Source organism: Molossus molossus, unplaced genomic scaffold (assembly GCF_014108415.1).
Source record: "Molossus molossus isolate mMolMol1 unplaced genomic scaffold, mMolMol1.p scaffold_m16_p_3, whole genome shotgun sequence".
Lineage (NCBI taxonomy): Eukaryota > Metazoa > Chordata > Mammalia > Chiroptera > Molossidae > Molossus > Molossus molossus.
Window position 1 is genome coordinate 73385062 of NW_023425366.1, and position 27754 is coordinate 73412815.

Genomic DNA, 27754 nt, shown 5'->3' on the forward strand with positions numbered 1-27754 from the left:
CAGTTCTCTGAAGACATGTGGTGAGCCAGTGCACAGTTCTTGGTGGACAGTGGTGATGAGGCGTATTTCTTTTGGGAATTCCCCACAGGAATATGCATGGATCCTATCTCTGGTTTTACTGTTCCAGATCACCGGCTGTGAATATCCGGTCATGAGTGAAGTTAAAATGTACAAGAAGGTTGAGCAGGACTTTCAAAATAGATTGTAAGCTTCAATTGAAAATTAAAGTCTAGGGAAGGGTAAAAGACTTTAGAAGAGTTTCTGCACAGCCCCCTGAATGCTGAAGACTGGTTAGCTACTGATCAACCCTGGGAGTGCTTCTTTGGGCCCCAGCAGCTGTCAGGGTGGGGGTGGGGTGGCAGTAAAGTGCACCTTCTGGAACAAGGTGTGTGCTCAGGCACATGGTCATTTTTATTCAAGGAAGGGGAGAACCATATGAAACTAAAAATCACAGGCGTCTATTTTAGACCATGGCCTACATATACAATTTCTGTTAGACTTTCAGTTAGGAAAATGTTATTTTAATCCATATTTGAGATCATTTTTGCTAGAAATTGAGGGCTCATGGGGAGAGAAATATTCAAGACTTAAGGCTGGAAAAGAATGAATGGCTTTGGATTAAATGTTTTTTAAGCATAAAAGAATACATTTTCAAGAAAGGAATTAAAAATAGATAGAAATTAGATAATTCGTGATAGCTGGAAAGAGTGGGATATGGCAGAAAATCTAGGCATCTATCTGGTAGTCTGAGTTCTGATTTTACCTTTGAATTGACTTTTGAATTTTCTGATCTTTCTCTGCTATTAAATGAGGGAATGACAAACTTCTCATAGTTCATGGGAATAATGGCCAATGAGGTAATATGGTTCATTCATTCATTCATTCATTCACTCAATATACATTATATCTCTGAGCATATAATCCCTTAGAAAAGATGGAACTGCTAAATAGAGATAAAAATACAAAGTAGGGGGTGATAAATGTCATAAGATAGGTAAGTGTGCAAGTTCAGAAAAAGGAGATGTTTTTTTATTTAGGGCCATCTGAGATTGCTTTATAACAGAGATGGTTATCATTTGAATAAGGACTTGAAGAATCTGGGCAACCTGTGTCAGGAAATCAGTAGGTAGAGAATGTCTCAGGGGAAGAAACTAGCACAAGCAAACAGGTCAGAAAAATGTTCTAGCTGGTGTGTAAAAGAAATACAGAATGTGACCATGTTTGGGTAGAGTGCAGGGTGCTTAACACAGGATTGGAAGAGAAAAGCAGAAAGAAGGGTTTCAGAGTAAAGTATAAGGCCCCAAAGTGCTCCAGAGACAACAGAAAACCATCCAAGAGTCTGGAGAGATGTGTGAAATGATAAGAGCTGAAGATAAACAAACCTTCCAATGTTTCCCACTTGTCTATTTTTTCTTTTTGTTGGAATAACTTAAGCTATCTGGGTTTAAATTCTGTCTTCACCATTTACAAGCCAGAGGAATGTGGGCAAATGATTTAACCTTTTGCTAAGCATCAGTTTCCAAACATATAGTTGGGATAATCAGCTATCTTATAGAATTGTAGTAATTAAGTGAAATGATAACAGAGTGACCACTACAAAAGCTGCATCCACTGAATGATAACACTGCTTTTGCTGATATTATTAAATATTTTTTTATTGATGAGAGAGAGGGGGGGGGGGAGAGAGAGAGAGAGAAAGAGAGAGAGAGAGAAACATTGACGTGTTCTACTTTTTGATGCATTAATTGATGCATTCTTGTATGTGACCTGACTGGGGATCAAATCCTCAGCCTTGGTGTGTAGGCTATTTATGAGTAGCTGTTTCCTAGCTCTCCAACTAGGACTTTCCAAGTAGGGCCTCCTCTGACCTTCCAGATTAAGGGAAGCCATCTAGTGGCTGTCATTAGCTATTTTAAATTTTTGGAATTAGCAGCTTGCTCTGGCCCCAGGGATTTGGCAGTGCTTTGCAAATATTTCAGTTTGGAATAATCTGAGCATTCAATCCTAAACATAGCATCATTGACTTGGTAATTAAAATGTTCAGGCTTTTGTGATACTTTATAAAAGAAGTCCCAGGTAATGACCACTTTGGAGGTTTGTTTTGTTTACTTCATTCCCTGGTATCAGGTACCTGCAGCTGTGGATTTGGAGTTGAATAGGAACAGCCTGTCCTTCAATGCTTAGGGATGCCGTCTATCTCTTAATTAGCTGAATGATATTCTGCGTATGTATTTAAAAAAATTTTTCCCCCTTTATTGATTTTAGAGAGAGAGGAAGTGAGAGGAAGAGAGAGATAGAAACATCGATGAGAGAGAAAATCAAATGGCTGCCTCCTGCATGCCCCACACTGGGGATCAGGTCCACAACCTGGGCATGTGTCCTGACTGGGAATCAAACCAGTGGCCTCTTGGTGCATGGGTCGACACTCAACCACTGAGCTATACTGGCCGGACCTGGGTTATGTTTTAACTCTCAAAACCTAAGAGTGATTAAGTGGAAGAGAATCATTGTATTGTTCATTCTCAGTGATTGCGAAATGGACCATGCTTGCTTTGTACCTTTTTTGTACCCTCCCAAGGTCAAAAATTATCACAGGTACCCATTTCCCATTTGGCACGTCTTTCTAGATTAATTAGACCTAAGCATTAATGCTAAAGAATGATATTTAATGACGGAGATTGCAGAATGTTCACTACTGCTAATTATTTAAGGATTTTTCATTTTGGAAAAAGTTCGGTTGCAAATAAAACACCAATAATCTCTTTTGTCAAAGATTATAAGAAGGCTAAGTAATCTTTCTTGTAGAAATCAGGCATAGTTATTTTATTATTAAATTACATTATTTACGTACTTGTTTTGTATATATAGTTTTTAATGTATACAATTTAATAAATATAATAAATGTATATCTCTATCTGTATCTATAATATACAGAGAGCTTTTTATGTAGAGAGATTTATGTAGAGCTTTAATTCACTCTATTGGCAATGATCTCATTTGATCTTAAGAATAGTCCTGTGAAATAGATAGCTGTTTTCATTTTGTAAATGAGGAGAGTACGTTTTAGGAGGTTAAGGAACTTGCCCAGGGGAAATTGACAGTTAATATTTTTTCTGTTACTCACTTTTCTAAGATTAGGGATACTGTGAGAAAAGGGTGGAGTCAGGACACAAGAAAACTATTGGCATTGACTCCGAATGTCATTAATGACTAAAAGAACGAAGGAGTTTATTATTCACTTTTCCAGGCAGTAAAAGCATGGGGCTAGGGGTACAGGCTCTGGAGTTTGTTTGACTGTGTTCAGAGCTCAGCTTCATTGCTTCCTGCATGTAATCTGTCAAGTCATGGAGACCTTCCAGCTAGTTTTCTTCCCTGTAAAATGGAAATCATAATAGCACCTCTTTGGAGGATAAATGAGCTAATTTAGGTAAATGACATAGCACACGACTCGGTAAGGGCTCCATAAAGCTAAGATGTCATTACTATTATTAGTGTAATTGCTATTATCTCACTTGACAGTGGCGCCCGTACCTGAGGCCTGGGCGGAGCGGAGGCCGGCGTAGAAGTACAAGCAGCCATCCTTCAGGACGCAGTAGTGCTGGACCCACACGTCTGTGCTTCCGTGCAGTCGGTGCAGGAGGCCCAGGCACTCTGGGTTCTTGATAGCCAGGGGTGGGAGGCCACTGTTGTGCAGAGTGACGTCTTCCCAGACATGGTTCTGCAGGTGCAGCACAAAGGGATCATCTGAGCCGTCAGCCTGCGCCAGTGGTCACAGGTTTCCCCAGGCTGTTCGACTTCAGAGAAGCCACTGTCCTAACTGATTTCATTGCCAAGGCAATCTGAATCCTTGCACAACCAGCTAGGCAAACCTGAATTTACCCATTGGCCATAGAGGATTTCTCCCTTTTCATGTCCGTAGACATCCCTTCTCTTTGGCCTCTATTCTGTTGTGAGGAACTCAAAAGAACACCAGTGCCGTCTAGAAAGGAAATGGAAATGGCCACCTCAGCAAAGGGGGTTTTGAATGGTGCTGTCTATAAGGGTTCGTCCAGCTCTGCTGTTTCACGCACTATGGGGATTGTCCTCCCAGCCCTGTTCCTGGTGAAATCTACTGTGACTAAGAATAGCAGCCCCTGTTCATACTTTACTTTATCTAGAACACCAATCTGTGCAATGGAACAAGTTAAATGCCCCAGGCCAGGTCGGGCCTTTGGCTCTCAGGGTGAGTGATGTGGAAGGCCTAGGATAAACCCAGATCCTGGACCCTGGAGCGTAGCCCTGTGTTCACAGGCCCTCAGGGCAGGTTCTTCCTGGGGACTTGACCTGAGGCACAGGACCCAGGGCTTCATCTCTTTATCAGAACGCCATGCCTGGCGCCCAGCCAGTGTCTCTTCTATATTTGGTTTCATTTTTGCTCTTGAGTTTTAACAAGGCATTGCAAAAGATTCCGGAATGTGGAGCCAGCTTTATTTGTTGCTGTGAAGTGGGAGCCTGCTGGGAGCTTGGTTGTTCCTTTTTCACTCTGGTACAGACACTGAGTGCATTAGCAGAACAGATCCCGCTTAGCGTCGAGGCTCACTGGGATGACGCACTGGAGAGACGGGTGACTGTAACGGGTGCTGTGTTCCAGGTAAAATGAAACACAAGTCCGCTGCTTGTCACGGGACGATGCCAGTGGCTGTTCTGAAAGGACAGTTACGGGGCATGGGGCGGTACATTCAAGCCCAAGTGATGCAAATTTCCCAAAATATGCAAGAGCCAAAATATGTAGAGATAATCGATGGTAAATGCCTTTTGATTGTGTGCCATTTTGTGAGGAAATAAACATATTCAATGGAAATCTGTCACCTCATTAGAAATCATACACACAGTATAAAAAGGAAACAGTTGGGTATTAAAGCAACGCCTCCAGCACCCCACACTCCCACAGGTCATAGCATTAGCTCAGAAAGAGGACGATCAAATGCCTTAGGGGCTAAAGGGATGACTCACATGTTGATGCTACGAAGTGATCTATCAGTTGACAGGTTAAATCTAAGTTTAAAATTATGCGGCTCCAGGGCTGGGAATCATGACCAGGCAAGATCAATGAAAGAAGGTGGCCTGATAAGGCTCCAGAACGAGGACCTGAGCATAAAGCACTGCATTTCTGAACACAAGACACACACTTTCTAATGAGTTGTTCGGCCAGTTGCACTATCCCAAGCCGCCCTGAAGTTTTGTGCTTAGAGAATGAAAACAGCCCAAGTGTCTTAGCCTCATGGGGAACCAGGCACTGCTCTGTGTGAAACAGAAATTCCACCCCAGTTTGTGACTCCCCGCCCGGCTCATGGGGAGAAATGTCGTACAAAGCCCCGCAAAGAAAAAGAACAGCAGGAATGCAAGGTCCCCCGTAGACTCTGGGTAGGACACCCTGTTGACTTAAAATCCTTTTTCTTAGCTTTTAGAGCAGATCTGAGAAGTCCCAGGTGGACCGCACGGCATCTAACTTGGTCCTCTGCCCCTCTGGGGAGAAAACCGGAGTGAAGGTGGAGATAAACACCAAGAACACTTACCAGGCGGACGGGATGGGCCGCTTTGTCCATTGCCTCAAGCCACCTGAAAGACAGTAAAACAGGAGGCGCTCTTCTTGGGCCCCTAATAGGTGCCATTCGGAGGGGCCGTTCATTCTCCCTGAAGCCCATCATTCAGACAGAACAGTCCTGAGGCTCAGATACATTTCACTGCTCTAAGTTGATGGTTGATTCTTACAAAATCACTGTGACTGGGTGCCAAACCCCACTCCCATCAGGCATATTTAAAATAAATTATTCTTATTCTTTACTGTAGTTCAATCAGTGCCTAAGAGAAAACTCATTCATTTTTATTTTACCAAGGTACGTAAATTTATTTACACCAGCAGGGCAGGTAACAACTAGTCTGCAATTGTAAGACACTAGCTGTCAAAGTATGGAAAGCCTGGTCAATGGTCACTGTCAAGTGCTCCTTGGACACAGTGACCTCCTGTGGGGCACCATTAATGCCTCCACGCAAGAACTGATTTTCTTCAGTCCTGTCTCCTTAGCCGTGACCAGCCTACCCACCCCATCCCATCTTGCCAATCTTTTAAAATTTCCTTTTGAACCCCGGAACTTTCGGTCAAACCATACATCTTGTTCTTCTTCCCAAAGTTTGGTTTATTCCCCCTGCCCTATCCTGGTCCACTTCTGTTGTGTGCTTATCCGACCCTATGCCACGCCCTTCACAGAGTCTTCCCTCCTGCCCCCTCCACAGACCTTCTCCCCCTCCCCTCAGTTCCTGGCCACCTCTGTCTTCTCCTATAGCACTTCTTCTATTATGAGTTTAAAATATTGGAATAAATGCCCCATATTCTTAGTTCAGAGCTTTGCTGAAGACGTAGTCATACTAATAGTCATAGAGACCTTAAAGCAATCTTAAACACATTAGCTGCTTTCAGTAAATACAGGGTGGGGCAAAAGTAGGTATACAGTCGTGAAAACACGAAACAGAGTTTATTCTTGTATTATTGAATTATTGTATTATTTTCCATAGGAACAACTATAAACCTGCTTCTGCCCCACCCTGAATTTTGTCTGTGAATTGAAATACAATCAAGTCGCTATCATCATATTTCCCTGTTTGTTCTTTAAAACAGTATGCATTTGATACATAATGTTCCCCATATAGGGACAGTATATTGTTTGCCTCAGATGTTCCAGATCTAGGGCACTCTTTAAAAACGGAGCTGAGTCCAAATTCTCTCAAAGAGATATGCCATCAACACTAACACTGTTGACCCATTACCTGTTTGTCATGGTCTCCATAACCACTACTCCATCCTACCCCTCACACTAAATTAGCAGCATTTACATGACAGTTGTCAGTTGACTCACTGGATTGACCAATGATCTCCACTCCCTCAGGGTGACACACTGAATAATGGTCATCGATCTCTAAATGATGGAGTTTGTAGGTACCCTCAGAGGATGTCTGCATCTTCCGATGGGGTTGTACGCTTACAAATGTCAGCTGGATTCATTCCCCACAAAGCTACATCATTATTATTTATTTTTCTCACCTCACTGCAGTGTGTTACATTGTAACCATACCACATTACTTTTATGACCAGGACTAGCTCTTCGATTAGCTAGTATATATATATTTAAAATATATAAATTCCATAACTTTTGGGAAAACTAGATAAGAACTGTGGCATTATTGAGCTTTTTAAGAAAATGTGAAGATCCAAAGTAAATAAGTTAGGAGAAGATGCTTGTGTTCGTTAGAAATCCTGTTAGAAAAACCTAGAGGGATAATGGAGCACCGAACTTCTCCCATCTAAGAAACAGATAATTTATTGACTCCTTATGAATTTGCTGTTCAATCCCAATAATCTCTAAATCTGCTCTTGAAGAAGCACCCCGCCCCCCATAAAACTGGTAAGACAAAAGATTCATGAGTTACCTTTTCATCTCTTGGTTTGAGGTTGCACAGAGGCAAAAAGTTCTGTTTCCAGACTGAGGCACACAGTTAAACACAAATGGTTTTCCCAAACTGCTGTCAACGTCAACTGCTGCACCTTCTAATTTTATTGCCTCCAGAGGTGGGCATTTTCCTTCATCCTGTAATTGATAAGAAAGAGGTTCAGCATGGGCACTGCAGATAAGGGAAACAATGAGACAAGGAAGGACTTGTTATTTTTTTTTTAAATTGATTGCTTGTTCTGAAATAAAAGTAAAACCAGAAGGAGTTTTTGTAGATTATGTTTTCCATGACATACTCCATGGAACTCCAAATTTCCAGCCATGATATTTTCCCACATCCCTTTCGAAGAGCCTCTGCTAATGCACATTTTATTTATGCCAACTTAGGAAAGTATCATTAAATTTTAATGCCCACGTTTCCTATCAGAAAAAAGAAACTGATATTATAAAATGTGTGTGTGGTTGGTAGTCACATGGAATCTCTAGTTATGTCTCATTAACACGTATTTCATGCTTGTGAGTCAGGACTGCTTCTAAAAACTTCACATAATCTTAATTGATTTATCTTCACAATTGCTCACGAGGTAGTTACTTTTATTACCTCTATTTTACAGATGAGAAAACTGCGGCATAGAGAGAATAAAAAAACACTTTTCTTTAAATGACAAGTTTGAAATACCACTATATGTAAGCAAGACTAAATCTTTTTACAGATATTTTGTTATTTACATTTATTTTACAGTTCTATCTCAAAACATCCTTTCCATTATTCATGTCTTTTCTAAAAACAGCTATATTGAGGTGTAATTTACATACCATACAGTCCCTCGTGTACATGTACAATTCAGTGATTTTTTAATAAATTTATACAGCCATGAAATCATTGCCACAATGCAATTCTAGAACATTTCCATCAACCTCTAAGTGTTCTTTGAGCCAGTGTGTATTCAGTTGCTACCCTTGCCCCTCCAATCACAGGCAGTCACAGGACTGTTTTCTATCCATAATTTGCCATTTCTGGACATTTCATATAAGTAAAATCAGGTACTGTGTGGTCTTTCATGACTGGCTGCTTTCCCTCACTATAATTTTTCATGTTGTAGCACTTATTAGTACTTCATTTCCTTTTATTGTTGAGCTACACAGGATGAAGCAAAAGTAGATTTACAGTTGTTCTTTAAAAAAAATTTTTTTTTCCCTTTATGCTTTTTTAGAGAGAGAAGATGAGAGAGGGAGAAAGAGATAGAAACATCCATGAGAGAGAACATCGATTGGCCGCCTCCTGCATGCCCCCCACTGGGGATCAGACCCACAACCTGGGCATGTGCCCAGACAGGGAATCGAACTGGTGACCTCTTGGTGCATGTGTTGATGCTCAACCACTGAGCCACACCAGCCAGGCTACAGTTGTTCTTATGGAAAATAATGCCATAAGTAATAAATAATAATACAAAAATAAACTGTGTTTCACGTACTCACAACTGTAAACCTATTTTTGCCCTACCCTCTATTCTATTATATGGTTATGTCTCACTGAGCTTATCCCTTCACAAGTTGATGGAGACTTCTCTTTCCAGTTTTAGTCTGTTTTGAATAATGCTGCTGTGAACATTTGCGCACAGCTCTTTGTGTAGACATATGCTTTCACTCTCTTTGGTAGATTACTAAGAGTGAAATTGCTGGGCCATATGGTAAGTTTATCTTTAACTTTATAAGAAACTGCCAAACTGTTTTTGACAGTGACTGTACCATTTTACATTCCCACCAGCAGTGTATGAGTGTCCCCGATTCTCTACATTCTCACCAATACTCTCTGTTGCTTGTCTTTTTGATAATAGCCATCCTACTGGGCATGTAGTGGTATGTCCTAGTGGGTTTAATTTGCGTATTTCTAATAACTGATGGTGGGGAACCCCATTTAGTGCAGAGGTTCTTAACGAATTTTAGAAAATGACTTCCTTTGAGAAGCTGATGAAAACTATGGACCTCCCCCAAATACGTAAATGTGTACGTGCGTATGTAAATACATATATATGCATGTGTGCGCACACATGAATGTGTGTGTATACTCATATATGTGTGTAAATGTAAATACATATGCATGTGTGCATGTACACATATGCAAAAATTTTCTTGCAACCCATGAATAAATGGATACAAAGATATTCTTCCTCTAAAGGCACTATCTCGAAGTTGTATGACATTTCAGTTTATAAAATCTTTTCATGGACCCCATCTTTTTTATTCTTCACAACTATTCTATAAAGTGAGAAGCTAATGTTACCCCATTTTTCAGAGAAAGAAACAGAGTTTCAATGAGATGCCCCAAGGTTGCACAGACAGAGACAGAAGGTAAGCACCGTCCTCTGACTGCCTCCCACACGGCTCCTCCCACATGTCTGCCTCTGGGCCACCGCAGTTTGGGCGGGGCTGGCTCTGAGGGTCAGCCCTTGAAGGCTGTGGTCGTCAACATTTTAGAAGACAGAGTATTTCCTGAAGCCACCAGCTTTCCTTGAAGAGACAGAGATTTGAAATTTTGATCTGTTTTAGTAAATATTAGAAAGTTAGCACGTCTTATAATTATATATAGTCAATACTATGACATCAGAAACCAGAAGAATACATTCTCATTTGCTTTAATAAGGATAAAGAGTTTAGACTACTATAAATCATGGCTAATTATTTATATCATTTCCCTAAGAGCATTTTAAACAAAAACAAAAACAAATACAAAAAAAAGAAAGAAAGAGGGAAACATAAAACAAGCCTGGAGATTAAATTCTTTTCTGCTTATTTGCTAAGAGCAAATACTCACTGGGTCTGCTTTCCTGCGGGCCCACTGTGCAGATACTGTGATATACTATGTTGGTGTCTCAGAAACAGCCCTATTAGGTTTCTCTGGAACTACAAGCTTCTCCCACATCCTTTGCTATTGGAACATGCAAAAGAGTACACTCTTCTGGCATATGACACACACTAAAAATAGTACCGAAGTCACCTTTGAGGCTCTTTCCCCTCTGCTCAAGTTGCAGCTGTGTGAAGAGAATGACTGATTGGTGAATAAACCAGATTAAAAATGAGGCCATCGTGTCTTAAATGGTCTCTGTCAGGGCCCGGATTCCATTTTCACTAATCTCACCTGCGGCCTCATTCCCATGATGTGGAGCCTGCTTGGGCCCTGGACGCAGCTGCAATAAAAACCATGGACACAGAGCCTGGGTTGGGGGTGCGCTCTCTGCTGTGTGTACTCGTCTGACTCTTAACTTCGGTTTCACCAGCCCCAGCGCCTTGAAGCTCCAATCTTGTGGAGACACAGTGGTTGGAAAATGTTCTCTATTCAATCAAGTCCTAATGCTGCTTGGACTGTGGTTCCACAGTCCCCAGTCAAATGTTTTCAAGAGGTAAAGAGAAACTAGAATCCTTTTTCTATTTTATACCATGTCCTTAGGGTTTTCAACTCTTCCTTTAAGCAAAGCTCAGTCCTTCAGCGTGGCAATCATTCTTAAGTGGGTTCTGTTGCATTTCTTCTCTCTGGCTCTGCCAGAGTCTCACTTTTGTCAGTGCTGGTTTCCCACAACTTTATGTTCTCCTTTCCAAGACATGAAAAAGCTCTTGCTCCATTTTGTAAAAAATTCCTGAACTAAATCAGAGATCCAGCTGCTCATGTGTGCAAGATTGATTAAAATAGCAGGGATGCTGAAGAGACTTCCCAAGGAATTGTTCGGGGAGGTCCAGCAGCTATCGACGGAGAATAAAGGAACTTGGGCTGTTTATGCCAGATGGCCTAGGATAATGTTGACATTGTCTATCATGGAAATACGATTTCTACAGCTGTAATCCCAAAGGTCACACTGCTCAGCAAAGGGAAACCGTAAACAATAGTAATGACAGAAACCCAACCCAGAGTGAATCTACTTTTAAATGAAATGATTTCTTAAAAAGAAGAATACAGACAAGGACATTTGTGTCTGACAGCAACTTGGGCTTTCTGGTAAAATCGAATTCCCTACAGATGTTTTTGAGTTACTTGCTTTGGTCAAAATTTTGGTTTGAACATGCTGGAACTTTTTAAAATTGTTCTTGTTAGGCCTCTTTGTCTAAGAAAAGAGAAAAGGCTGGGACACCATACCCACATATTTTATTTTATCTGAAGGCACAGTCATGAAAATCCACAAACTAAGGAGGAGGAAAAAGGCATCTTTAGCCATGAAAAATAGCTACATCTCAGTGGGGAAGCCAGAGCTAAGATAGATAAATTTAGAGGGAAAAAAGCATGTCTTAAAGCAACACACCACATGGAAGGGTGCATGAAACATACATCTAGGGTGCTATATTTAAAGCTAGCAGGTTGAAGGAGGAGTGTCTCCCGGCACCTTATTAATGGTGCTGAGAGCCCTTTATCTCTAAGCAGCAGTTTGGAGGCACCATTCCCCACTGGTGACGACAGCTAGGAGATGATGGTCTGTGTCCATATCTTAGCTGATAGGATCAGGAGAGCAGCAAAGCCTGCGAAAGCAAGGAGGGAATGATACAAGAGTGGTTTCTCACTGTAGTGGCTTTGTAACCTTCATCCTGTGATGAAATAACCTTGACCCTGGGCACTGTAAACCCCTCACTACACCACTCACGATCATTCCGTACATACACGAGAATATGTGAGCGTGAACATGATCGAAACATCGATGAGAGAGAACATGGATCAGATGCCTCCTGCACTCCCCCCACTGAGGATCGAGCCCACAACCCAGTCATGTGCCCTGACCAGGAATCGAACTGGCAACCTCTTAGTCCACAGGTTGACACTCAACCACTGAGCCACACCGGCTGGGCAGAACTTGTTTATTTTTTGTGCTTTTTTTTTCCCCCTCCAGGTAGGCAAGAAAAGATGGGCGAAAACAGAGAACAGAAGGTAAAGTGAGCATGCAATCAGACCCTGTGTGTGGGCCACAAGGCATGGGTGGCATGGGTTCCCGTCAGAGCTTCGTGAATTCAACATCTCTCTTTTTGCTTTCGTTAAGAAACTGAGATGATGACAGTTTTATTGCCCCAAAGTTGCAGCACGTCGCTGGTCCAAACGTACTACTGCTCTTTCCCCACACTGAGAACGCTGCCCAGCTGCCGCTGCGACATCACAGAGGGAACTGGCTGCCACCTCGGATTTTTCTGCTTTTCTTTTCGGTTTGCCTGGCGTGGTGAACCATTTCTTAGGAGTGATAAACACATGCTGGCAGCACCACATTGTTCCCTGGCACTGGGGACACTGGGCTCCAGGAAACCAGGCGGCTGTGGGGCTGACGGCGCTCATCTGCACAGACGGGCTTCCTGCTGGAGACTTAGCCACACGGAGGGTTGCTGTGGATGGTGGGGCCGGGCTGTCCAGGCTCTACGACGTCGAAAACACACTTCTGGCCTCAATCACGTCTCATTTGTCACCATTTTCCTTGGCTCCTAAACTATCCCTTAGAGTCAACAACTACCACCCAATACTTTCATCACAAAAGAAAAAGACTGTAAAGTAGTAAGTCTGAGTCATGCTCATGACCTTGTTCAAAGTTGTCAAAAAGTTACCAAGTTAACTTTAAAATCGACACTTTCTCCGTCTTATGCTCTGCAATTGAATGTTTGTCCTGCAAGGTTTCCCTCTGGGCTCAGTGTGTTGTTGGTTTGTAGATGGGTCCTCACTGCACCACTGATTCGATTGATTAGATCACTTAAGTGACCTTGGGCAAGTGACTTAACCTCTCTGTGCCTTTGTTCCCTTACCTGTAAAACAGGGTTGTTTCATAAGGACTAAGGCTATATATATGTATATATACACACACACACACACACAAAGTGATCAGAACACTGCCTGGCCCTTCATAAGTGATGTATACAAGGTAGCTTTCATTACTATGTAGAAATTTGATGAAAGTGAGGTGTAAGAGCCCAGAAAATTAGTTTGCCAAGAAGCTTTCATATGAGTGACAGGGTAACTATTTAAACTAAGTCCTTTTATCTGTCTTTTTTTTCCCCCCCTCCAAGAATTATAGGTGGCACAAACAAGGGGAAGGATTTAATCTCTTGAAATCACAGTGTTCTCACTTATAAAATTAGGTAAAGCACCTTCATTTGTGAGGGTGAGCTGAGGTCATCCACACCATGTGTTTGGCACACAGCTGTTGGATGGAGAGTCTCTCTTTCCCATATCCGGGGTCCACTTTCACTTTAAGTGCAAATGAGGCATCACTACACTGTCTCTAGGACTCAGGCAGCTGTGAGAAAAGCTCCTGCTCTCCGCCAGCCAAGCCCCCTCCCAGGGATTCCTGCCTGGGTGGACGGGGTTGGGGGGGGTGGGGGGGGTGGGGGGGGTGGGGGGCTGCTGACTTCACTGTCACCTCTGAAGGGAGTTGTGCTGATGGGAGTGGCTGGCTCTCTGCCTGGATTCTTGTCATCTGAGTGACGGAGCTCACTGGATGCTCTCTATCCCTCACTCAGGGGTTCAGAGGATTCAGTGCCTGCCTCTGGCTGCGTTTGGCTGGAGAGTCTCCCCCAGCCCACAGGAGAGGCTGCCTGCTTCGGAGAGCTGCCTTGCTACCCTCTCTGCCTTCTCTGACAGGCTACCTTGTGGACCTTTGCCAAACCCTGCCCCTCTGGGACTGACATTCCCAGTTTTAAAGGGGTCTCTCCCCTCGCCAGCCTCTCTTCCTCCCCTCCTTTCACCTGTGCTCACTGAGTGTGTGTACCTCCCGCCCCGTGAGCTGCACACTGAGTGTGTGTACCTCCCGCCCTGTGGGTGCTAACTGAGCGTGTGCACCTCCCGCCCCGTGAGCTGCACACTGAGTGTGTGTACCTCCCGCCCTGTGGGTGCTAACTGAGCGTGTGTACCTCCCGCGCCGTGAGCTGCACACGGAGCACTCACGCTTCGGCCTGGGCTGAGTACCTGGCCTCAGCCCCAATTCCTCAGGCCCTCTTCTGGCCCTGTTCTCAGGTCACGGGAATTTCCCGAACGCCGTGCGTTCTTACTCACGGTGCTCTGGCTCCTTCTGACTCTCATTCTGAGCGGGGTGACCCGGTTCCCCAGAGGGGAGCGTTTGTTCCCAGTGGGTGCAGGTGTTTATCTCTCACAGGACGTCCTGCTCGGCCCGCCAAGGGGAGGAACGGGGCTCTCCTCGCATCTCTTCGCACAGACCTCACATTTTTGCTTTAAAAAAATTGGAAAGTGTTATAGACTAAAGTCTTTGCCCCCCTCCCCAAGTTTGCATGTGGCAATCCGAACCCTCAAGGTGATGGTATTAGAAAGTAGGACCTTGGAGAGGTGATTAGGTCACAGGGTCGAACCCTCGCGGGTGGGTCAGTGCCCCTTGGACCACCTGAGGGCGCACAGAAGACGGCTCTCCCTGAAGCAGACACCGGCTCTGCCACAGCCCTGATGTGGGCCTCTCCGTCTCCACAACTGTGGAAATAAATGTTTGTTATTTCAGCCACCAAGTCCACGGTATTTTTGTTAAGCAGCCTGAACGGACCACGTACAGCAGGGTGATTAACCTGAGGAAGAATTTTGTTTTCCTTTGAAACATCTCACTCCACCCTTCCATTTCACTCCTCCTGGCATCGCCTTGCTCCACGGCCTTGGCATCTCGTGCCTTTGCCCTCCAGCCGCCCCTGGCTGGGCTTCCCGGGACCAGTGAGCTCCTGACACGGGATCGGACCCGTCTGGTGCCGCCCACAGGAGCGCCGCTCCCGGTACTGCCCGCGGTGCCCCGGCTGCCGCCCGCCCCTCCGCTACACCGCATTGCCTGACTTGTGAAAACTCTCTGAGACTTTTAACATTTTTTCCTTTGCCAGTTGGCATGCAGTAAAGCTTTGCCGGCACAGAGCACTGCGGAGACGCTGCAGGAAGGAGGACACTTCTTCCTGGTCCTGCGGGTAGTTCCAGAGCAGCCCGGAGAGTGCTGCGTTGTACTCCGCTCCTCGCCCTCAGAGCTCCCCCCGGTGCCCAGTGCCGGCAGGATGTGGCTTCCCCCGGGTTCCCCGGCTCTCAGCTTTAGGAGCCGTGGTATTGTGGGGAACCCCAGACGGTGATGCCTATACTCTATCCCAGGGTTCTGTTCTGCAAACCCTTTCCTCGGCCTGGTGGGACTGCACATATAGGAATCTGCTGCCCCCTGGCTTAAGAGGTACCTAAAAGTTCATTAGGCTCTTACAGAGGGAGGCCTCTCCAGTTCCCAGTTCTAACAGCACACACAGGGGCACCCCAGCACCCTCCGTGCGTCCAGCTGCCTCTGCGTACTCAGCCTCGGTTCACCTCTCTTGTGGACATTAGTTCGGCGGCTGTCCCAATGCAGACACCATACTGTCTAGACCTCTCCCCTGCAACAGTCTGACACCCTCAGCACCCCTGACCCGCTGCACTGCCCAGCAGCCTTGGATCACCTGAGTTCCAGCAGGTTGTTCTCGCTTGTCCAGGGACTGTAGACTACCTCTGGTCCAGGCAACACAGAAAAATCCTCCATCATTCAATGGCTGCCACCAACCTCTCCAACGAGGTCTGAACCTCTACTTTCAAATGTGTGCTTCCTTGGTTGTCCCCCTCCCCCTTTGCTTTAAGATACTTTTTAGAGTTCTCTTTGTAATTGCTTTCCTATCATCAGTTAGTAGTTCTTTACATGAAACTTCCTCTGTTTAAATTACTGTGTGGGGTGTTGAGTTTTATGTATCAAATTGGCTAAGCTATGGTGCCTAGACATTTGACCAAATACCATTCTAGATGTGCTGAAGGTATTTTTCTATTTAAATCATCAAAATTTGAGTTAATGCAGACTACTCTCCATAATGTGGGTTGGTCTTATTCAATCCGTTGAAAGCCTTAAGAGAAATAGACTGAGGTCATCCAGAGGAAGAAGGAATTCTGCCTCCAGACAGTCTTTAAATTTTTTTTTCTTTATTGATTTTAGAGAGAGAGAAAGGAAGAGGGGGAGAGAGAGAGAAACACCAATGAGAGAGAACATCAATTGGCCCCCTCCTGCATGCCCCCCACTGGAGATTTGGCTCACAATCTGGGATGTGCCCTGAGAATCAAACCAGCAACCTCTTGGTGCATGGGTCGACACTCAACCACTGAGCCACGCTGGCTGGGCCAAACTGCCTTTAGACTCCAACTTCAACATCTACTCTTTCCTGGGTCTCCAGCCAGCTGGGCTGTCCTGTAGAAGTCAGACCTGCTAGTCATCAGTCGATTTCTTAATCTCTCTCTACACACACACACACACACACACACACACACACCCCCTACTGGTTCTGTTTTCTCTGGAGAACCCTGACTTATATACTGTGTGATTGCTATCTCTTGAATGGGCCCAGATTGATAGACTCAGGAGCACATCAAAAATATCCAATCAAGGTTCTCCTGCTGATTCTCAGCCCCCTCTATAACCTGGTCCACCATCTCTGTCCAACTCATTAACAGCCTTCAGTGTCCCAGGAATACACCACTCACTCCTTCTCTGCCCGTGTTCAAGTTTCCTTCATCATTCGTGCCCTCCCATCTCTTCTCCTGCCATTCATATTCTAGCCATCTTTCAAGGTCCAACTCAAATTCCTCTTCCTCCACGAAGTCTTTTCTGTCTCTTGCAGCTAACACTGGTCTCTCTCTTCCTACAAAGCATGCCTGTGCCATATAACTGAATGCTGAATTCTACAGTGCCTCATGTGGTCTGGTGTGTTTTTTCCTCTAATATTTATTTAGATTGAGTTCTTATTATGCACCAGGCACTGTGCCATGCACTTTTAATTATCTCAAGTGGGAGATACTCCATCAAACACTCTCTGTGTGGATCTATGTGCTCCCCTGAGTCACCACATAATATAAAATTTTATTCCTGTTCTGGGGAACCAAATGAAATTATCAAACCATGGTCTATTTTCTTAAGTAAGACATCATAAGGTCAGGGCACACCCTTTTCAGAAAATAAATGACAGGCATATAAATGAGGGAGAGGCATGTAATGTTGCCATTTTCCTGTGAGAAATCTCTCTGTTCATCTGAAAAAGATAGTTGCCTTCTGGGTTAGTATTTCTAGTAAATAATAAAGAGAGGCCTTTCTGTTGAACCTGCCTACAGTGAACTAAACCATCCTGTGATCCATGGTGAAACCCCAGGGAGGTGATAGAAAGGGTCAGAAAACCTTCCCCTCTTTTAGTAGTTGCTGTGTCATGTCCATAGAGTTTACTGGGAGTTTCTAGCAAACCCCCTTATGTCTAACCTCAAGAAAATGGAATGGCTCAGCCTTTTGGAAAAAGGAAAAGAAGTTTCATCAGCAAACTGCTAAATATAGTGTAGGTGATTCCTGAATGCTGTTTAGCCTTGTCTTGAGTGAAGATTAAAACAGCAGCAGATTTGTCCTGATTCTTCATGCCCAGAAAGGTGCGTCTTAACACTCCTAGGTTATTTGGGCAAGGCTATAAAATGATCTCACTGTGAGGGTTACGTTATCTGCCTTCTACAAATGAGGAATTGGGGGCAGGCGAGGTTAAGTAATTTGACGAAGGAGACACAGTGGTAAAGCCAGGATGTGAACCAAGGCTTCCCTAACCACAACATGAGACTGTCTCCACGAGATCAAGTTTATTTCATAATGGCCAGGTATACTGCATATCATGCGTACCTTCGCCTTGGGAGGTCCGGGCTGTTATTATCCCCATCGAATAGTTCAGGATTAACGCTTAAAAACCAAACCTCGTTGAATTGCCCAGGTCCATCTAGGTAGCAAGTTCACAGAGTTGAGGCCCAGATCCCGGTCTGTGAGATCCAGAGATGGTGCTCTCAGTATATTGTTAGATGAACTATTTCGTGTGGATATTATGGATCAAGGTAAATACAAGCTCCATCTGAGCAGACACTGTGTTTTTTCCCAGAGATTAGCTAAGACAGTGCTGGATCCTGAGAAAGTACTCAAGTAGATGGACAACTGCTAGGGAGCCCAGAGTCCTGGAACCCAGTACCAGTTTCTTCGGGAATAAGTTTCTAGTGTTCTGTTGTATTTCTTCACAACAAGGACATAATCCCTCCAGAGGCAGAGTCCCTGGTTCTGTGTTCAGCAAAATTTCCCTCTCCCTGGAATTGTGTCAAGGCTACTTGGCTGGTGGCTTGGGCCTTCTTTTGAGCCTCAAGACCCCATCGATATAAAAGACTGGCTCTGGAGGACACACTACTCAGGACAGATGACAAGGATGATGGCCAGAGCCCAAGGGATGCCTGACTTTGGATGGCATAGGATGGTGCTGGGTGCTCTGAGCTCCGGCGCTCTGGCCCTGCTCTGCTGCTTCGGGGTGCCTTGCTCGCTAGCTGTTACCCAGGCGTGGAAGATCACTGTGGGCTGTTATTCATGTAGATTCAGAGGATGACCTTGCATAATGCTTCTACCACTGTGTGCCTTTAATTCAGAGATCCCACTTACCTGTGAATCCTTCCCCCAGGATGAGGACACAGAGAAATAACATAATAGAAGAGGTCTTCTAATCATTGATTAGATGGAAGTTTTGGGATGATAAGTAGGGTTAATTTGTTAATCTGTTCCGCATTTGCACAGAAGCAGAATAATTGGCTGGGTATTACTTTTCCTTTCAGTGGACTTAGAACCTCAATGCTAAATGGCATTTTCCCCTGAAATGTTTCAACTCTATGAGTTCCACTTTTATTCTCTCACACCGATTAAAAAATGCCCCAGCTTTGTAGCCTAGAGATACTATTCTTCAGGATTGGAGACTATGATTTATTGGAAGTATTATTGAATATAACAACAATAAGAATGACTACCTTTAATGTTCTGCCTGTTTGATTCCAAGGATTGCATCAAATGCTTTATATATGTTAGTTTAATTCCAGCGATATCCCTTTAGGATCTGTACAGCTCCTTTTATGACTATTTGAATTATGCAAATTCAGAATAGTATTATGCAAACATCAGGCACAAAATCAGATATACTCCCAAATTAAATAAAAAATGAACAAGAATTTTAAAACATATGGGCCAAGAGAATTCTGTTCACTCTATTGCCACAAGGCAGTACTTCTTTAGCTGGTAACTAGAAATATTTGCCATTCTCTGTCAAGATTCTCCTTGGATTCCATCAATTCTTGAGAAAACATTCTTTGCATAAAATGCAATTGGCTTATATTGCAATCCCGGGGGCACAGGGCAGTGCGGTGCATTCTTTGCCCACCGTGAGCAATCTGTAAGTGACCGTTCGATGGATTTGAACAGGCTAAAGGGGGAGTGTGGTCAGAAACAGCTGGTTAGTTGCTCACCTTTGGAAATGTGAGCCTGACCATGTCCTTGCATCCCTCCCCAGCTCATGGACAAGGTCTGCATTTCCAGCTAAGGTCGCCAGGTCATTTGTGATGTCCATGTGAGGACCACTAAGTTTCATCCTCTCAGTCTTGCTCTTCTATTCCTTCGTTCTATTTCTCCCTGTGTCTCTCCTACTGACTTCAGAAAACTAGCACATGTGTGAGGGCTTTTTGTACATAACCTTTTACTTCCAAATAATTGTAGATTTACAGGAGGTTGAAAAATAATGCAGACAGGACCTATGTACCGTTCACTCAGTTTCCCGGGGGTAACATCCTATAGAATTAGCGTAGCTTGTGTGTGGTTGACGGGCAGCAGGGCACTGAGTTTAAGTTCTAAAAGGAAACAATCCATGTTGAGATGCGGCTACCTTCTCATCAGGGCAGGTTCATGGCTGTGCCCGCCCACAAAGCCCCCTAAGCAGAAGGCTGCAATCAGCATCTGGACGTTCTTAATGATTTTACCTTTGAATTACGTTTTGTATGGGAACTCTGCGGAACGATGGAGCACGTGCTGGGGGCTGGGGGCCTTGGCTCCTGGGTGGTTCCATTTCTCTGCCTCCGAGGTCAGGGCGTTGGCCTCCTGCTCCCTGGCTCCCACCCAGCGACCACGTTTCCATCCCCTGCTGCAGGGGGCTGGGTGTGGGTCCAGGGGTTCATCGGGGACAGAGGGAGACAGGAGAGAGAGGGCGGCCATTGGTGCCAGTGACGGTCTGCCCTTGCAGACACAAAACACTGTGACAAGCCTCGACAGAGTTGGCTGAAGAAAAGACAACGGTTTTAAACTGCATTTTGAACAAAGGGCCGGCATCTTCATTTTGCGCTGGGCCCCACAAACTCCATTGCCAGCACTGCTTAAAACTACTCTACAGCCCGGCCTCGGAGAGAAACCTAAGCAGGGAGATGCGTATGCATCAGGAAACAGGACGCTTCGACAGAAGCACAGAGGAATACTTGTTTGTCAAAGGCAAAAAAGAGTTCCCACGAAGGCCGCAGAAATCTTCCTAAAGCACCTTCTTAAGAAGCCGGAGACTGCGCTCCGCCCTGCAGCGCGCCGGCTCCGGGAGCGCAGTGAGCGGGGCTCGGGGCACCGCCCGCCCGCATCCAGTCTCCGCAGGTCCAGGCTTCTCCGCGCCCGCCGACTCACACCCAGGCTTGCGGCCAGCTACGGGCGGCGTTCCCGTTCTGCGCCTTTGCTCACGCCACTGTGGTGGTAAAATGCCAATTCAACCGCTCTTCGAGGCTGCACTCTCATGTCTCTTCCAAAGCTCCCAGCCGGTGCCCACTTCGTAGCCTTGGCACTTGTTTTCTCCACTTTGTTCTCTCTCTGCCTCTTGTACAGCTAGAACCATCTCGTCATTCAGAAAGAAACTCACCTTCCGGACAGCTTTACCCGAACACCTGCCCTAAGCTAACCCCATCCCATCCTGGACCATTCCTCTTCTAATAATTGTATTGGTCACTTTTTAAATGAACTTTGTATATTTAATTTTCTTATTGGTTTAATAATCGTCTCTCTCCATGAAGATAGGGATCATGTTAGCCTTCTTCACATCTCTATCTTCAGGCCTTAAGCCATGCCCAGCAAGTATTTGTTGAATAAAGGAAGGGCCCTTTCTCTCCTCCGAACACTGGAGTATAGTGTATGTCATTTATTCGTTACTTGTTTTCTCTCTTCTTGAAGGCGGGGAATGATTCATTCTCTCCTTCACAATGCCAAGGAGAGACCTGGGCTTCAATAAGTCTTCACTGAATGTAGATATAAAAATAAACGGCGCCGAGGGACAGCATTTCTGTTCTCTTTCAGAACGACTGGACACAGCGCTAAGCCAGAGAGAGATTAAAACTAATTGTCAGAACTGGAAGCACAGGCGTTCACTGCGTCTGCACCGAGGACAGGCCTGGGGAGGGGGGTAATCAACTGACAGCACACAGTAGCCAGCGTGACCTCTGTTCGTCACAATGCCGTTCTCTTCAGGGAATTGGTTGCTTCTGTGGCCTGTGGGATGAAAAGCTTCCCAAAATAGAGACCAGGGATGAGGTCTTGTTCTGATGGGAGGAATCAGAGCCAGAGGGCACCTTCCTTATGAGCACTGGGCATCTGTGTTCTTTCAACGAAGCCCTTTGACTTTCCTTATCAATAAAAATGGAGATGCCCACACATCATTTGGGGAATCTAGGGGATATGAAGAAGGTAAAGTGAGGTATTCATCTGGAGAACGACAGGTTTGGCGCAGAAATGAGACCATTAAGTCAAAATGGTGTACTTGAATAAATGGAAGCGCGATCTGTTCTGGTGAACCTGGGCCAGCTGGGTTGAGAGGAGGCTTCTTAAGCTCGAGAATAAGAGGCTGGAGCTGCAAACTGTCTCCAGGCTCTGAAGGACAGAGCAATTATGCACAAGGCAGGGGGATTGGGAGGCCAGCCAGGAAGAGGGCTGCAGCCTTCTGAAACTTGTTCACACAACTTCCTTTTCCCTTACCTACACCACAGAAGAGGTTCTGGCACTCTCCTTGCTAATGGTAATGATGAGGATGGCTTCCTTTTCCCTCTCAACCTTGCAAAACCCTGCGACGGGGCGCCTTTGTGCTGTGATGACAAGCGGGTTCATTCCCAAGGAGAGTTAGACATTCACGGAGGGTGTGTTGGAGGGCAGGGCAGTGTGTGGCACACACAGCACAACATACAATTATGCAGACTGTGGGATCAATAAGAATCATGCTGTCGCTCCTGAGACCTGTCTGCTGGGGTCAGCTACCTCCTCAGGAAGTCAAGGATGGCTTGGGGAACTGCTAGAAAAAGGTGTGATGATGTGAGAGGTGGAGCTGGTTTCGGGAGGTGATTCAGGGAAGTCCCGCAGGCAAGGTCCTGGCCGACATGGCAGAGTGAAGGCTTTATGTTAGCCTTCTCCCTCGGATGAAAATGCCTATTGTGTGACAGGGCAGCATTGCTGATCTCCTGTGGGACTGCCCCCTTCCCTGGGTCTTCAGTGCTCAAGTTAGCATTTTAGACAGCCCTGGGCTCCAGCGAGAGGCCTGCGGGCAGAGGCCACAGCCTGGAGTCTTGCCCACGGGAATGCCTCACTGCAATCAGCCAGGCGGGGCCTGGCCTGCACGAGGCACGCAGGACTGGAGAAGGGTGCTCAGAGAGGTCTGACCAACGGTACTGGGGTGAAAAAGCTATTGTTTTCCTTCTCATTTCCACTGTGGAGAAAATAATTTTTCTTACTTCTTGTACAGAGGAAACGCTGCACAGCCTGGAATTAGACCACAGCACACTTTCCCCATGGAAAGCACCCACTTCTGTGCTTGCTGCTCTCTTTGACCTTGCTTTTCCACTCCTTGTGACAGCACAGAACCAAAGAGTTTGCCTTGAGACTTGTTTAGTCTGGGCTCTGAGTTGGTTTTTTTCCCTTTGGCTGGATGTTCCTGGTGGTGAGTAAATAATTTATTTGTCAAATCAGTCACCTAGTAAAACAGCACTTGCTTTCTAAGACTGATGACTCTAGCGTGCCAAACAGTACCCAGGGGTTCCAGCTTCTGCCAAAACAAAGAATGGTTTAGGAGCTGAGGGAATTTGGCCAGTCCTATCAGCCCTACCCCCAAGTATGTCTCCAGTTTGTCTTCTGAGCTCAGGTCTCTGCAGCCATCATGCTTGGACAGACCTATTTTGTCTGGATTGCTATGATGGCATCTCAACCGGCCTCCCAGTTCCACCTTTGATTTGTCTCCAAGCCATTCTCCACTCCAAAGCCATAGACGTTGTGTTAGTTTCCTGTAGCTGCTGCAGTAAATGACCACAAGCTTAGTGGCTTAACACAACATAAATCTAGTCTCTTGTAGTTCTGGAAGTCCTAAGTCTGAAATCATGTTCACTGGGCTAAACCTGGGGAGTTGGCGGGGCTGCGTTCCTTCAGGAGGTTGTAGGGGAGAATCTGTTTCCTTGCCTTACGCAGCTTCCGAGGCTGCTTGTATTCCTAGGCTAGCGGCCGCACCTCACTTCCACCTCTGCTTCCCTCGCCACATCTGTTTCTGGGTCTGGAATCTTGTGATGACACTGGGCCCACCTGGGTAATCCAGGATAATCTCCCCACTGCACGGGGAAGGTGCTGTGAGTCACTCTTGATCCCCACACTGGCAGTTAACTAACTGCAAGGACATGGGCACATTTATGTTCGCAAGAGCATCGTAAATGAAATTCACCCCTGCTCTCTTACGGATCAGCTGACAGTTCTTGATATGGTCAAGATCTCGCTAGCCCAAGATTTGAATTGGCCCAAATCTATGGGTAGTGAATATCTTTACAGGCAGTTAGGAATACTAACAAAAACAAAGAGCTGTTTTAAAAGGTTGATTTCATTGACTGATCACCAAATACCCAGAGCTAGTTGGTCCCAATGGAAAGTTCAGTCATTTTTCAAGAATTAGCAGTGACATTTCAGCTGCCTTTTGTAAAAGATGTCCTAATAGATATGCCTACATTACAGATATTCACGGCTCTCTCATTTCAGTTTGACTGACATATGTTGGGCATCTGTGACGTGTAGTCACTTTGTTAAAGACAAGGGCATATAGGAGTTATGCAGGTCGAATAAACTAATTATGACCTGGAGATACTGAAGCCTAAGAAGGGGACCACATTTTGGCATCTAGAGGTATTGGAAGGCAAGAGAGGCAAGTAGAAGCAATGGTGTGAGGAATGGCCTGGGAGTTGGAGCGAAAGGGTGTTTTGAAGTAGCAGCAGGTGAAATGGGCTGAACGGAGCAGAGTGAGCATTGAGGAATGCTACGGAGGATGCTGGACTCCTGTTGCGGAGACTCTAAATGCCAGGCTGAGGAGTTTGACTTTGCTCAGTGTATAGTAAGGAGCTACTGAAACTTTTTAAACAAAATGACACAAATCCCCATTATTTATAACAAAATATAAAGAAGAGTTAGCAGTATTTTTAAGGTGGGAAAAGTATTTACCATCTGTGTTCCTGAAAGAACACATTTCCTCATTTCTTTTTAAGGAAGTACTGTAAGTTTGTATATAAAAGAGTGTATTCCTGAACAAACACAAGGAACAACAACAACAAAAAGATGGTGTTACCTGAAAGTTTACATTTTGCTCTTTTATGTTCCACAGAATTTATAAGAATGCCAACAGAATGAGTGTGCATGGTTAAGATGATGATTTAGATGAAAAGTGTACAAGAACCCGAACAAAGAAAAAACTTTTAAAACTGCAACAGCACTATAGCTAAAAAATGGCATTATGGTAAATTTATCAAACAATTTCAAAATGAGAGCCTAAGATTAAAATTTAGGAAAATCATATTTCATAGAATTGTGGGAGCACTCTGACCTTCGAGTTTAAATTGAGCTCGAGCTCAGTCAGTTAGTTGCTGGGTGAGCTTAGTGAATATGCTTTCCTTTCTAAGCACAAGTTTTCTCACCTGTAAATAGGCATAGTGTTAAGCACCTCAGTGGTTTGTTGAGATCAAAAGTTTAAGTGCTTAACATTTTGTTCAGAATAAAACTCAATAAATAAATATTTTTACTACAATAGTTTCCTCCCACTTTTAAATAAGACTTGGTAATAAACAAAGAATAATCTTTCATATTTTGCTTCCCTATTCCATTAATTTAGTATTTTAAGTTTTGTAGGGAACAGATGGCCCTCATTATTCATGGATTCTGTATGTGGGGATCCACCCGCTTGCTAAAATGTATTTGTAACTCCCCAGTCAATACATGTAGCACTTTCATGGTCATTCGTGGACATGTGTAAGGTTTCAAAAATCTTGAGATGTCTAATGCCCACGTTTTCAGTTGAGGCCAAGCACAGCAATGCTCTGTCTTCTTATTTCAGCTCTTATTTTGTAAACAAGTGCCCTTTTCATTGTCTATTTAGCACCAAGTTCTTTGAATGTGTATGTTTTTTGTGGTTGGTAATTTCACTTTAAAAAATGGCCTCCAAACATAGTGTTGAATTGCTGGCTAATGTTCCTAAATTCGAGAAGACTGTGATGTGCCTCATCACAGAGAAAATATCTATATTACATAAGCTTTGTTCAAGAATTAATTATAAGGCTACAGGCTGTGAATGCAATGTCAATGAATCAATAATATATATGAAATAAAGTATATTTAAACAGAAACACATATAAAACGAGGTAATATATTGATCGGTTGATGAAAATGTGATCAGAGGCCTGCAGGAACCTAACCTTGTATTTCTGCTAGGAGCAATGGTTTAGTGTTCACTAATTCAGCCTTTGCAGTTACTTTATAGAATATAACTATGGAGAATAATGAGAATCAAATGTACTTTTAAAATTTGTCTTTGTAAGAATAATATAATAGGTTAGTTGTTTAATCAATAAACACTAGAAGAATATGAGCCTTTGCAAATATGCAAGTTTTGTTTAATATTTCTGGCAACTTGTTATTTCTTGGTAAACTTATATGACCCAATTATACCAATTTCATTTGATTATGCTCTTAGAGTCTTTTGTTATGGTCTGCTAATTTTACACTCTCAATTTGGTAAAAGCATAATTGAAACAAAATGTCAAAGGCTAATGTTTTCATAATTTTATCCCTTGGATACTTGTTTCAGGCTATTTATTAACTCTTAGTGATCCTCAACTAAATTTCTGTTTGTGTTTAACTTCCATTGATTTTTTTAAATAATAATCACAAGATCCAGATAATGGTTGTATTAATAGAAATCAAATGCATCTTTTAACTGAAAAGAGAATGCACTTGTTAGGGAATCAGGAAAGGCTGTACTTAGGTTCTTCTTGTGGAAACCCAGACACAGAAGCTCGAAGGTTGTGTGTTTATAGGTTAGCAGGGAAGTCTGGATCCAACATGTTATTATAGATTTCAGTTTAATTTTTTACAACAAATCTGGAGAGAAAGATTTTTTGTTTTTTAGAATTTGTTTTTATTTTAACAATATTCTTTAAAAATAAATTCTTTTTTTTTTTTTATCCTCACCCGAGGACATTTTTCCATTTTTTGTTCAGGTAGAGTGGGAGGGAGAGAGAGGAACAGAGAGAGAGAGAGAAACATCGATGTGAAAGGGACACATCGAGTGGCTGCCACCCGCACAACCGACCAGGGCCGGGGACAAACTGCAACCGATGTACGCGCCCTTAGCGGGAACCGAACCCGGGTCTCTCAGGACCGCAGGCCAACGCTCCAACCGCTGAACCAAACCGGCCAGGGCTAAAAATAAATTCTTATTTCAATTTATCCAGAGTTATTTTCTAAGCTTCATGTCCCCACACTTTTAATTTGTTCTTGGCAAACTTAAAAAACTTGTGGATACCACACTTCATATAATAGCCCACTGTGTTCATAAAGACAACTGAAAATGTTAATAATAAACTTTGCCATTTAAACTACTGATCTTGGAAAGTCAATTAGAAAAATGAAAAAATACATTATCCAAATCAACAAAAGCCTTGGCATTCACCATATGTACTCCTCAGAGACTGAGATGCAAGAAGAAAATAAAAGAACTTCTATTTTTAGACTTTTATCTACAAACATAGTAATAGATTAAGCTTTATAAATATTTACTGTATCTCCCAGGCATCATCACAGCCTGTGCTTCCAGCAGTCACAGGTTAGGAACCTGGGCCCAGGCTCCACCTCCCAAGGCAGAGTGTGATTTCCACTCTCGGAAGTGTTGGCTGTGTGTTTCCTTTCAGCATATCGCAATGTTAAATTATTATGTGGGTAAGAGGATTAAAAATTACATCACCTTGTATTTAAAAATATCTTTAAAATACTTTCTAAGGATATGGGGCGATGGCCATGAAAATCTTTCCCACAACACAGAGGTTTTCTGGTTATGTCTATAAACCAAACCAAACCAAACCTTTACGAGCCGTATTTGCTGACCTTTTTTGTGATGACAAGTAGCTATCAGTAGTGTATTACCTG

The 27754-nt window shown here is 44.0% G+C and overlaps 1 protein-coding gene across 2 annotated transcripts in view; it reads right to left on the reverse strand.

Annotated features, from left to right (window-relative positions):
* The window catches only part of LOC118641838, a 116819-nt gene that overhangs the window by 14688 nt on the left and 74377 nt on the right, over positions 1–27754 (reverse strand). For both annotated transcript variants that reach the window (XM_036279429.1, XM_036279428.1), the window contains exons 9-11: positions 7465–7622; positions 5556–5598; positions 3532–3718 (exon numbers count right to left, since the gene is read on the reverse strand). In XM_036279429.1, coding sequence (XP_036135322.1) covers positions 3532–3718; positions 5556–5598; positions 7465–7622 — 388 coding nt within the window. The remainder of the gene's footprint in view (positions 1–3531; positions 3719–5555; positions 5599–7464; positions 7623–27754) is intronic.